The sequence below is a fragment of the Ceratosolen solmsi genome, unplaced genomic scaffold (genome assembly GCF_000503995.2).
Source record: "Ceratosolen solmsi marchali unplaced genomic scaffold, CerSol_1.0 scaffold27, whole genome shotgun sequence".
NCBI classification, from domain to species: Eukaryota; Metazoa; Arthropoda; class Insecta; order Hymenoptera; family Agaonidae; genus Ceratosolen; species Ceratosolen solmsi.
The window spans coordinates 6,321,473-6,336,065 of record NW_011948426.1 but is presented as its reverse complement, the minus strand read 5'-3'; the positions used below and the strand labels follow the sequence as shown (position 1 = coordinate 6,336,065).

Below are 14,593 nucleotides of genomic sequence, written 5' to 3'. Positions count from 1 at the left end.
TATATTTTAAATATTTTTTAATTAATAGTTTTGTTTTAAATATAGTAGGAGTGGAGCACAATTACTAAGTAAATACTTTTTCAATAATGATGTAAATTTTTTTTTTTAAGAAGATAAAAATTAAAATTTTACATCGAACTAATAAATAAATTTTTATAAATTATTGTGTAAATATTAATATTAATGAATAAATTACATAAAAGAAAATTGACTAAGAATCAGGTCATCAATGAGGTTTGAAATTAATATTACTACACAATTATCTTATCAAAAGTTGTCCAATATGCTTTAGCAATATTATTGTATTTTAATAAATGACCAATATCTATTTATTACTAATAATTAATCATTTCATTTTACTTATGTATTTATTAAATACTTTTATAATCCTACCTGGAAGTTACGTGATCAAACTTAGTTTGATTTTGCTCAGATTTAAATTGCTGTGAGTCATATTTGAAAGTTTGAGAATTATGCTCGAATTGCTGCTGTAATTTTGATGTTTGCTCGTGTTTAGTATTGGCAGATAACTGACCATGTTGTTCGAACTTCCCTACGAAATTTTGTTCAAAACGCGCATGTTGCTGCAGCTGCTGTTGGGGTTCTACTCCTATTGTTGAGAATAAATAAGAAGTTATTAAATAATTTTATGAATATCTCAATGAAGTTTAAGTAAATAAAATTGATTAAAAGAGGCATTCATTTTAAAATTATCTTTAAGTTTAAATAAATTAAAAAAATTTAATATTATCTAGACATCTTAATTAATATAGATTTAATTATATAAAATTTAACGTATAAATATTAGAGCATTGGTAAAAAGATATGTTTAAAAATTCAATATTTCTTTAAAAAATAATGAAAACTAATAATATTAAAAATAATATTAAAACAGAATTTTTTCTGAAACTATTTTTGTAATTCATCCTTATACGATAATAAATTATGTTTCTATATTATACGTGGAGTTATATATAAATTAATAGCATAAAATTAGTCATTAATATCAAAATTAATACAAATCCTTTTTTAATGATATATATATATATATATATATATATATATATTGATTATTCAATTTTCTCATTTATAAAAATAGTATAATTGATTTTTCCATTATTTTTTTTAGATAAACGTCAATGAAATTTCAATAAATTAAAAATATTGTACATCGAAAACAAATTTAAAACTCATTATAAATATATCTTGAAACTTATAAATTAAATTTTACTAGCTATTTTATATTTTATAATTTAAAAAATAAGTTGAAACACTGAAATTAGTAACTATTTATTAATGTTACAAAATGACGACTACACTAATCTGCTTTCATCAAGGAGCGGAGCAATGTAAACTTTACTAACACAGTAAATTAAATTTTTATCCTTATTTCGGGACCTTGATAGTTTATTTGATTTCCTATAATAGATTCAATTTAAAATTGTATTGGAATAGTTTTACACAGAACATTATATATTTCAGATGTCTAATTATGATTTGAGTGATGTATTCGATGCAGTGTTTAAAATCGTTTTAAGATTTAATAAAATATAATTATATCAAAAATTTACAAACCAGAAAGTCGTTCATCCTGACTTGGTTGCGTTGTTTGAGAATATCCATAATTAGAAAAAACTGAAACAGTATTATTTTGTACTAAACTGGGCGTATTTTGCGATTGATAAGTTGTTGTTACTGTCGTCGAAATGTGTGATGGAGCAGTATATTGTTGTGATACAGATGAGGGATAGTTATGTCGACTCGAAAAATCTTGCTGTTGTTGCTGGCCGTTTTGTATACCAGATATTACACTTACATTCGACTCTTGAATTAAAATAGTGTTCGTATTATTTAAGGACATATAATGACATTTTTATTATCTTATTTTATCGATACAATGCTTTAACATAATATTTATATACATTCTTTTAGAAATATAATGTATATTAATAAATGTACTTTTGTTTTACGTACTATAATTAAATTAGTATTTGCTGATTGAGAAAGTTCGAGAATAGATTATAAATATTTTATAAGTAGTTTATATTACTATAAATATACTGATTTATTAATTTGGAATAAGAAATTCAAATAGAAGATGAAGTTATATCAACAAAGTAGCTTTCATTTATATTTTCTCGATTCTTTTAATAATTATATTTTTAATTATATTATTTATATGAAGAAGTAATGTTCTTCTACATAAAAATAAGTACAGTGTATAGTTAAAAAAAAATTATTTAATATAAGCAGAATTAAATTAACTTAATTTACCTATTTGTTATTAATAAATTTTTTTTAAAATAGATAATAGTTATTGTAAAATAAAGTAAAAATTTCTATTTTTTTTAAACTATACATTTTTTAATAATTTTTTAAGGAAGTCAATAAAAGAAATTGGCAATCCATAATATTCAATTTTCTTAGACTTTATAAAATCATTTATAAATAACTAAAATTATAGTTTTTTATTATTACAATTTTTAACAATTATTAAATCAATATTTAATTTTAATAGAATATAAATTAAACAAATATTAATTAATAAAGAAATAAATTTTCATTATTAAAATATTTAGAAATTTGAAGTTAAAAAAATAAGGTAAAATTCAATATCATAACATACATTTAAATAAATAAATATTTATAAGAATAATTATTATTACAAAAATTAATTTATGCATAACAGTACATGCATAGCACTAAAATTCAAAACTTAATCATAATTGAAATTTTTCTTTAAATTTTAGGTAAATATTATTTAATATTTGTTTAATGTTAATATAAACTAGTACTACTTTTGTGAATATGTATTAACATATTTAATAAGTAAAAAAAATTAATTTATGTAAACGTTCTATTGTTAAAACTCATTTGCATAACAGCTATTTTAAAATAAAAATAATTTGCACATATTATATATATATATATATATATTAATAATAAAAATATCATAATACAATATATGACAGACACCCTTTACTCACCTCTATTATTTGGATTTGAAACGATACTATTATTACTAGTGAAACTTTGAGCTGCAGGATGTCCTCTACCAATCAGACTTAAGGTTTGTGGCATTACTGGATGAATTTTCATCGAGGAGGTTTGATAAATGGGTGATTTCACAGGAAAGCTTGGTGCAACACTGGATACAGGTTTTTGATGTGTCTGAACATTTCTATGATTTTGTCCACTCTGGTTATTTACAGACAAGTTTGATGATGATAAGCACGTCGAATTATGTTGTTTTTGTTGTTGATGTGCAAGTAATCGAATATTTTGAGTGGCACTTTGATTACTTTCAGTCTGGAAATTGTGATTTGTTGTATTGTTGTTATTGTTGTTATTTAAGTTGTTATTAACGTTGTTGTTGTTATTATTATTATTATTATTATTATTATTATTATTATTGTTGTTGTTGTTGTTGTTATTATTTAAAACTTGAGGATTTTGTTGGTTTGGCGAATTGATCAGTTGCTGTGTTTGATTGGTGTTTAATGGTTGTGATTGACCTACAAATGAGTTTATATATATACTTAATAAATTATCACGTTAAAAAGAGTAAGAGTGTATTGGGATTGTTTTTCAAAAACTTACCTTGAATATGTGATTGTGATTGACTATGTACAATTTGATGACCAAACTGTTGGAAATTTGTAGCTCTCTGTCCAATTTGTGATGCACTTGCACTGTGCTGTATTTTATTTTTGTTAACATCGTCATCACTCGCTTTAAAATTCACTGTGAACTTCGTATTGTATGGTAATGTTTGGTACTTCGGATCATTTTTGTTTAAGCTGAAGTCATTATCATTTGGTATGTGTGAATACGGTTCTATTGCAGCAATATTTCCAGTTGGTCTAGGTTTACCTAAACCCGTGGTACTGAAATCTAATTTAGAACTACTACTATTACCAGTTGTGCCATTGTTCGAACCTGTTCCATCAATAGTGTAGTTATTCGTAGATCGTATGATATTGTTGTCAATCATAACCGAATTTTGTTGAGCGAGTTGCTGGCTTAAGCGCTGATTGAGAGCTCGCTTACGTTGTAAGCGACCCTGGAGTTGAGCTATTCTAGCGTCAATCGATGCCATCTCTGCTTGACGTTGTGCTAATGCAAGACGCTGTTGCGAGACTACTTGGTTTTGTTGTTCATTCATTTTATTCCGATACTGAACAATAAGCAATAAATTCATTGTTATATTTCAAATAGTTTTCACAATATTAAATTGCTAATTAGTTTATTTCATTTATTAAAAACAATACATACAATATTATTATATTAACTTTTTCATAGGGAAGATATCAAATTAATTTGTATAAATGAGAAATAAGAAAAGTCCATCTTTTTCTAATTAATTTAATTTCATAATTATTCATAATATTTTTAATTGACTTTAAAATTACGTTACGGATTTCTTTAAATAATAGTACAGGAATAAACTTACGTGCAGATATAAATTAAGCGCATGGAGAAAAAAATAATTTAGTAGTTCAATTTATTATAGTTACATATAGGAATGCGATTTTTACAAATTAATTTTATTCTCCTTTAAACATAATTTATCTTTTATTAACAGAATTATATATTTCTAAATGAACTTTAATGGAAACATATTAAAAAAATTTTATTCAATACTGGATATTTTGAAATAAAAGGCAAAAATTTACGTTTATGAATAATTGAATAATGTTAACGCTATCTACTTAAAGCAATTACAAAAATTCATATATGCAATAAAACAAATAAAGGTGACATGTTTACTTACTAACAACTCTCTCCTGAGTTTTTCAAGTTCGGCACTTGCAGGAGTTCCAAGATGACCACTTGAATTTTGATTGGTCCCTCCATTGTGTCGACCTCTAAGCTCCTCCAACTGTCGTGTAAGCTCTTCAACCTTTGCCACAGCTAGTGAAAGTTCCTTCTCTTTTTCATTAAATAAAGCTCTTATGCAGTCCAGGTCAGAAGCTGCAATAAACGAAAAGAGATATATTTATGACACTAACAACGCAAATAATTAAAAAATTAAAAGTCTTTTAAACATTTTATTAGTTACCTTTATTATAGTAAAAATATAAATTTATATTTTACAAAGAAAACTTCAAAATATATTTTTACCTATGTATAAAATAAATAAAAGAAGTATGATGTAAAATATAACTTCTAATTTAATTTTTTACATTAAATTATATTTATTTATAATACATTGTGTTTATTAAACAATGCTACAATAAAATATTAATGATGTTTTGTTTTGATTTCTACATAAGTTGTAATTACTGGTTTAGTTTAATAAACTTTTTTTTTAATATTTTATATTATTTGATCCAATTATATGGCTTTTTAAATATTTTGGTTTTAAAAAAATTTAATTTGTCGTTTTTCAATTACGACACAAAGAATATTTTAATAATACCAATGGCATTAATAGAAATATTCATATTTTGACAATTTTAATAGTTTTATTATCTTGCGATTAAATCACTATATAAATAATAGAAATATATATAGTTTATACTTACATCGCTATTCATTCAACTATGTTTTAAAGTTATATACATATTCATTGATATAAAAAAATTTAATAGTGATAAATGAATGATTGTTCTATTATGAAGTGTTGTTTGTCACTTATATATATAAAGAATAATATATTTATTATGTTTAAAATAAGTTAACACATAAAAGTTTTTTAACGAACATTTCTAATGAAATGATTGAGGTATTATTTATATAGGTAATTTATACTTATGATTACACTGTTTAACTAAAATAAATCTATAAATTTATTTTATAATTAAATTTCTTAACCGCAAACAAAACATTTTTTGAAATATATTCTTACCCATGTATATATTTGTAAAAACGCTTGTTTATTATTTTTTCACTTTATATTTACTTTATCTATATCATAACGATAATTTTTTTACGTTATCTTAGGATGCTCTAAGATATACTGTACTCATATTCGTGAACATAAAGTAATGATAACTTTTTAAATATATTTTTAAGTTAAATTTCTATAAATAGAAAATATCTTTTATAAATTAAATATCCATCATTACTTCTAAGTCTTCATATATCTCAAACAATAAAATTATAATTATAAAAAAAGAAAGGTCGTTTTTAATAAATGTTCTTAAATACTAATTAAAAATAACTATATATAAAAATTTATGTATATTTTTCCCAATTGTGTAAGCTATTGGCATTAAATTACAACTAATCGATTGCTAATGAAAAATAAATTTGAAACATTAAATACAACATAATATATACTATTTCGTGCATATGATAATTTTGTATCATATAATTTCTAAAAATATATACATATTTCATTTGATTAAAAATCTAATTTCTTTCAAATATCAAAAATTTTGAATTATCCAAAAGTCTAACTGTGAATATATAGTTTAATTTTATGATATTTACATATATTTATGTTACTATTTATTTACATAATATGATATGAAATATAATTTTTAATAAAAGCAACGTATAATACATCATTTTTGCAAAACGAATCATAAATCATTTTTTATTTCGAACAGAACAAGTGAATATCTTAAAGAGATTACCTGTGCATAAAAGCCTTTGGTTTATGCCCTAACTATGCTTTATAGCTTACTTTTTAACATTTTGTCTTTTTACATTTAATCTATCTACAGTAGCATTATATTCTGAGCTATTATAAAACTATATAGAATAAGAAATTGAAACAATATACATATCTAAAAAAGCATAAATAATAATGAAATATGTAGCAAAAAAATAATACTTTCTTTTTACGAATTATTTAAAATTATCATTGTTTTGTTTAAAAAGATTTTAGCATATACTAATAAATGTAGTTAATAATTTTCATATATAAGGGATTGCGCTTGCTCGTTGTTTTTGTAAGATTTTGTTATCTTTTTGATATTTGAACAAGATACTTTTCATTAACTTAAATCAATATTTTTTAAATATTAGTTTTCCTCAGTTATTATTTAATTTATCTTCAATGATATCGACCATTTTTCAATTTGAAAAAATACATGCCAAATAATCATAATCAATAAATATTATTGTTATTTTCAAAAATTCTAACTGATTTTTTACTGAATTGATAATAAACTACATTATTAATTCTATTATAATAATTATTATTATTATTTTGTTGAAATTCAATACTTTTATGTATACGGACAAAACCTATTTTTAATATTAAAATGTATATATTTCTTTTTAAAAGTAATATATTATACATTATTTTTTATAATATATTTAAAATAAAGTTAAAATATATTTACATAAATTTAACTTAACATATTAACCTGACAAAATATTTAATTTAAAATTATAAAAATGTATACTTAATTTATTTTATCAAATATTCAATAAAGTGGCTAAAAATATAGAATGTGTAATTGATTGCATTAGGAGGAAGCGATATATATCAATAAAAGTTGGCAATACAGAAAATGAACCACTAAGTATTATATAAGTATTAGAAGCCACGAGAAAAATTTATGGTTATTATATAACCGCGACTCATACTTTTTCATAGCGTATAAGGTAGAATCGATCTGATATGATAGGCCGCATCTAATAGACCAATCGTAAAATCAAACTTAGATTTATAATTTTATTTGTCTTTTCATTACCTTTAAATAAAACATTAAAACTTATTCATGATTCGGTAAATTTTTAAATTATAATTCAAATTTATGGTTTTGAAATGTTGCTTATTTACTATTATGCTATTTTTTTAATATTTTTATGTAACTTAATTTATCTTACGAGTCTAAGATAAATTACAAATTTATCTATATAAATTAAATATAATAAGAATATGAATTTATGTATAATTATAATTATAAAAGTGCAATAATACTATTATAACAATTTGTATAATATAAAAAGTAATTATAAATCATATATTTTTTATCAGTATTAGTAATAGTATTTCCATTGTTTTTTATTGCAAGGGATTAAAAGTATTATTTTCAAAGTTATAAAGTATAAATTTATATATTTTATACCTATTTATGGATTTATATTTTTTTATCTTGTTTTCAATTTAGAATTTCTATATTATAATTTTAAATATTTAAAATACTTAATTATTGTTCACAAATAATTTTTAATGTTTAATATAATTTAAATAAAATATTAGAAAGTTTTTTATAAATCTCTGAATTTGTTTATTAGCTATAACATATATTTTAATAAATAGTCGGTGTAGAGTAACAAAAAATAACTAAATTTCAAACAAGAAATTTTTTTAACTCATTGTTGGTTTTTAACAAAATCGGTGATAAATGAACTTAGATTTGAACTTTGTAAAACAAATTAATTAAATATATCATTACTATGTTAGAAAGACTGTATATTTAATATATTCTAAGTATATAAATACGGATACTGCATGGAAAAGTTGTGCGCCTGATCTTTTAATTTCTGGTAACAAAATTATTCATGTCAATAAAGCTATTTTTCTTTAAATAATATTCATTCGCAATAAAGAAGGTTAAAATATATTCTTTACTGCCTATACCTTACAGAAAATGAAAGTTGGAAGGACTAGCTAACCTTGAAATGAGTATGTATTAGAATAATAAAAGGATTATAAGCAGGATAGATAATATTTAATTAGGCTTATCTTGCAGCACTGACTACGTGATTTAAACGAATAAATTAAAGAGAAAATTATAAAATGAAAAAGAGAAAGAGGGAAAATTAGAAAATCAACGATTAAGAGGCTAATTTCTGAATACTGATTAGTCAATTCCTTTTAATCTAACAATGTATTTACAATAATCATTTCTTATATTTTATTGAGTCCCTCTAGATTGGAAAATATATATTAAATAACATATATGAATTATAATTTGTCTATACTTGATGCGAGAAGCTACAAAAATGTTAAGATCCTTTAATTAATTTAATTATTTATATATCGACTATAAATTTCCCATCTGGTATAGCCTAATAATAAATAATAATTTGTTCCTACTTTGTCACGCTGACTGTTATTTTTTATATTTTTGGATGGCACTTTCTAAATTTATCAAACAAAAGCTTTTGTCGCTTATTAGCGTGACCAGAGTAGAAGATATGTGAAAATGCGCGCAAGGGCTTACCAACAGTTAATCTGGATTGAAACAGGGTGTTTGTAAGTGCATTCCGCCTTTGTAATGAGAGCAGGAATCTCCGCATAAGTAGAATTTGCTGTCAAGGCAAAAAGTCCTATTACTGCCGATATATTAAAGTACAGAATTAAAGTTAAACGCCATAAGTATTAAATTTTTAATACAGGTATTAAATCATTAATTACGATAACATAAATTTAAGCAGTAATTAATAAAGTATTTGATATGTAATAATTTGTAACAAATGGATTTATAAAGCCGTTACATTTAATATAATTTATAATATTTTGGATGATATTGTTTCATTAGCAAGAAACGATAATATTATTAATAGAATAAGAGTCAATAAAATTTGCATAGAGCATATTTAAAACAATGAATTAGTATTTATTTATTATAATGATTTAAATCGTAATTATATAATGATATAAGGTTTGTTTAATGCAATAAATGTAAAAAATTGTAATTACTAAAATCAAAAAACATTATTTATAAAAATTATTTAAAAAAATTAAATTGAAAAAATTAAAATGTATTAAATTATGTATACACACCGGTGACCAAATTTTTCTTTTTTTTATTATTGATTTTGCAATAAATATATTTTAGTTTAATTTGAAGATGATCTAATTTATTTATTTCTATTAAACTTTTATTGACTTTATATTGAAAATGCTTAATGTGAAAGAATTAATTTAATTTCAAATATTAATATAGTTAATCGCTGTTTTTAACGAAACTTTGTTATAATATTTGTTTAAACATTTATGTTTGAAAACTTAAATTAACTATAATCATACAAATCATACAATTTTTTTATACAATAATATTGGTGTTTTAAAAGAATTCATAAAAAATAATATAAAAAATACTATTATACTTAGATTTTCTTTTAAACTAATTCCCATAATATTAATTTTCAATAAAATAATATTATTCTAGAATAATTAAAATGAAACAAATTGAAATATGTTAAAATAGTTTTACATTTAAATTAATTTATTTGCACTTTCCCTTTCTCTTCCACTATCCCTTTTGATATTAGATTTTCTTTTAAACTTATTCCCATAATATTAATTTTCAAAAAAATAATATTATTATAGAATAATTAAAATGAAACAAATTGAAATATGCTAAAATAGTTTTATATTTAAATTAATTTATTTTCACTTTCCCTTTCTCTTCCACTATCCCTTTAGATATTAGATTTTCAATTTAAAGGAAAATGTATTAATAATTCCTAAGAAAGATAATACTTTATTTAATTTTTTTTTGTATATTATTAACTTTAAATAAATAAGAAACTTTTAAAATTTTTATACAAGATACATTTTATTGAACTGCAAAATATATATATATATACATATATATATACATAATCAATGTAAGAATAAACAATGTAAAATGAATATTCGTAAATTATAAATTAATACCCATAAAAATACTTACTAAGGGTGGCATTGTTCGCACGTGAAGCGTCAGTCTGAGATCTGAGAAGTCGTAGACGGTTTAATTTACTCTGCTGCTGATCTAACCGATGTCTAAGCCGTGCCAGTCTGTCTTGTTGCGCCGGCTCCTGAAATAATCAAATTGAATTTTTTCTAAGACCTATGACAAAAGGATCAATGTTAAATGAAAAATAGACTGTGTAAATAATATGAATGTAATTTGATTGATTAATGCTAACACCATAATGATAATTATTACAGAAATCTGTTTAAATAAACTTTCAATAAGATATTAAGAAGCTTACTAAAAATAAAAGTACAAATCAATTTGTCTATAAAGTCATCACTTCATTAAAAGTAATTCACAAACTAAATTAATTTGTATATACAATAACATAGATATTCAAAGCTTTATGTACAAATAAATAAATAATACAAATAATTTACATTTTAATAGATTATACAATTACTATACAATAATTTTATATATAATATAAACTGAAGATAATTTATAAAATATTAAAATATCTACTTAGATTGAGAAGTCAAAAAAAAGCTCTATGTACATTGTATATAAAATATTTTTTATAATACTTAGATTTTTATTATCAAGTTGAAATGATTTTTTTAAGTTAAATTCATTTTCATTCCATAATTTATACTTAAGATATAATTGAAATATTTAAAAAACATTTTTTAATTTTACAGAGTTCTTTGTATACAATATTCAATAAAAAAGACCCAATTTTCACAATCTTGAAGTGGTTAACAAAGTAATTATGTGCACATTTATTTAAAAATTAAAAAGTCATTAAACATGATGTTTGTATTCTTTGTGACATTATAGAAATCTTATTATTAAACTTAAGTTAACAAAAAAATAACAAGTATAATTTATAAATATTTACTCCTTTCTTATATAAATAGTAAAGAGCATTTTGTTGTCTATTATCTTTATAATTTAAGTAAAAAAATGTTTGAATAATGTTTGATTTAAAAAGTCAAAAAGTTATCTTAGCGATTATTAAGTATTTTAATGTTAAATTTTCTTATAATAATAGGTAGTTGTTTTTTATTGTATTATGATCAAAATGCAATAAATTAATGAGACTAAATTAATTAATTAATTAATTAACATCAGAGCTGGTAATTTTAGAATTACAGATGTCCTATAGTAATAAAATAGTTTAAAATAAACTTTTACAGATTGTTTATTAAAAGATGAATTTTATCGAAATTTTATTTTTGAATATTGAATATTGAATTATTATTGAATAAGAAAAAATAATAAAAAAAATGTTAATATTATGTAAAATCTAATATTATAAAAAAATATTAAATTCAAATAAAAATATAAATTAGTCTAATAATATTTTTAATCGATCACAAATGTGTTACTTGTATAAAAACTTTTGTTAATGGTTTTGCACATAAATTTAATTATCAGAGAGTGAACATTTGCTGAATACACTAAATTACACTAAATTCATTGGGAATCTGAATTAGAAATAAAATAATTGCTTATTTTAAATAAACTATTTATATTGATTCTGGTGTTATTTTAAATATTAAGACACTCATGAAAACTAAAATCTGCATTTAGAAAGATTTTTTAGAATATATGGATGTAATATTTGATCTAGTTTTTGTATTTCAAATATATCTTACTTTAGAGCATTGATGATTTGTAACTTATATAAAAAATTTATAAACAATAAAATATTTTATTTTAAATTAATGCAAAAAAAAGGAAATTTTTTGTTAAGAAATATATCTTTTTTATGTAATGAATTGTTATATTCCTGATATTATATATTTACAAATATTAAAACAAATCTTTTAAGTTATATTCAGATTGAGATTATTAAATTTATTATGTATTTCGTTGAACATAATTTTAGAAAGAATTACTTATTTTATTAAAAAGTAATACATTCACACGTTTATAGAAATTCTTGCTCTTATGAATACATTTAATTATATATATTCAATTCATGCAATATTATTAAAATCTTTTAAATCGTTATTAATAGATATTTTGTACATATTCTATAAAGAATGATTTAAAAGAGAAAAAACATTTTGATTTGAATTATACAGTGTATTTAAGTGAATATAAATATAATTTAGTTTTAATATATTTGTATTAAAAATCGACTCACCTGAGCACCTCGAAGGACAGCAAGTCGAGCTTCACGCTGTTCTAGGAGACGACGTTGTTGAGCGATTTCGCGTTGCTGCCTTGCCGCCATGCTTTCAAGTTCGCTAAGCACCAGCACGGCACCGCCCCCGCCCACTGGTAACTGTAATAAAAACACAATTTTAGGATATTATCTGGCTATTGGACGTGGTAATAGGAGTCAATATTCTCAGCAACCTTAAAGGTATTAAGTACAAATCTAACAAATAAAATAAAAATATGCTTAAACTTTTTCTATTTACTAACATTATGTAACAAAATAATTTTTATATTTGTATAATAATGCTCATAAAGATAAAAATTTTTTCCTACAATACTTAGATTGTTAATACATAAGCATTTTAATTTTAATAAGAAAAAATAGTATTTTATACGAAATAGATACAATAACAATGAAAATAAAAAATCTATTTGAATATTAGTGATATAAAAGACAAACAAGCAAGATTTCAATTTTTAATCTTTAAATTTCATACAACTAGATTGAGTAGCCTACAATATTTTTCACATAGACTTGAATCTTTTTTTCATTTTAATAATAATTTTTTATTACAATTATAATCTAAAGTATTATTTATATATCATGATAATAATATGCATGATTTGCATGATAATAATAAGGTAATGTGGGGGAGAGTTCTTTAAAGATAATAACAAAAAGCTATAACTTTTTAGCTTTCTGCAAAATGAGTAACGAAACAGATTAATATATATTTACAAAATGTCCATAAAAATTTAGAGCTCAAAATTATACTTATTACATAACAATATATACAATATTTTAATAAAGTTCAATATTTGAAAAGTTTTTAATTTAGTAACTTTAAGAAATAAATAATATTTAAAATTCACGCTTTTATTATATTATGTTTTGATTCGATTTTCTTTATTTATTATTTTGTTACATATAGTTTCATGATATATAACATTATAACAAATAAACATTAGAATATTTCTAATTACTATATCTAACTATTTTCATATTTGTTATTTACACTTATTTAAACAATTATTAACAAATTTTAATAATAAAATTATTTCAAACATAAAAAACTAAAATAAGAACGGGACGATTTTACAAAATATTATTAAAATTAAATTATTGACATATTTTTCAGTTTCAATATAAGTTTCATTAAAAATAAAATTAAAGAGTATTTAATTAAATTAAATAAATTTAATGAAATATTTAATTCAAAATTATTTAAAATGAAAATACCATATGTCTTTATATAATATGTTATTCGAATTTTTTATTTCATATTTAATTGAGTACAAATTACATTTATATCGTGCTCGTATAAATATTACAACAAAATTTATTCTTAGATTGGCATCTCAAATTTTATATTTTATATGAGATTATCAAATAATTAAAAATGAATAATCTGTTCGAAAAATAAATTCTTATTATTTGTCCAAACTTACAATTCATTGTAATTAAGAGTTACGGATATAAAATTTGATTTTTAAAATCTAATAAAGTAATTCATTTTTGTATTTTTATTAAGATTAAATATTTCAATATTAAACTAGTTTTTCTACAATGAACTATTACAATATTGATTTATATATTTAAAAATTTGAAATTGCAGAATATATTAGTTAAAAATGAGCGGCAATATTGAATTGGCACTGTATAATCACAAATCGAAATGGCACTAGTCTGAAAAGAATTAAAAATACATTTAAGCAATGCTCTTGCAGTCTTTGATGCTCCGACGCAATCGACTAGTACATTTAACGTAAAATATGAATGACTGCCTATTCAGCCAGGTTAGACAAGGTTGAACATTTATTTTGTA

The 14,593-nt window shown here is 21.5% G+C and overlaps 1 protein-coding gene across 1 annotated transcript in view; it reads right to left on the bottom strand.

Annotated features, from left to right (window-relative positions):
• Positions 1-14,593, bottom strand: part of LOC105363366 (apoptosis-stimulating of p53 protein 2) — a 54,956-nt gene that overhangs the window by 10,993 nt on the left and 29,370 nt on the right. The window contains exons 3-8 of the mRNA XM_011501032.1: positions 12,751-12,891; positions 10,590-10,716; positions 4,775-4,974; positions 3,601-4,177; positions 2,988-3,515; positions 394-610 (exon numbers count right to left, since the gene is read on the bottom strand). Coding sequence (XP_011499334.1) covers positions 394-610; positions 2,988-3,515; positions 3,601-4,177; positions 4,775-4,974; positions 10,590-10,716; positions 12,751-12,891 — 1,790 coding nt within the window. The remainder of the gene's footprint in view (positions 1-393; positions 611-2,987; positions 3,516-3,600; positions 4,178-4,774; positions 4,975-10,589; positions 10,717-12,750; positions 12,892-14,593) is intronic.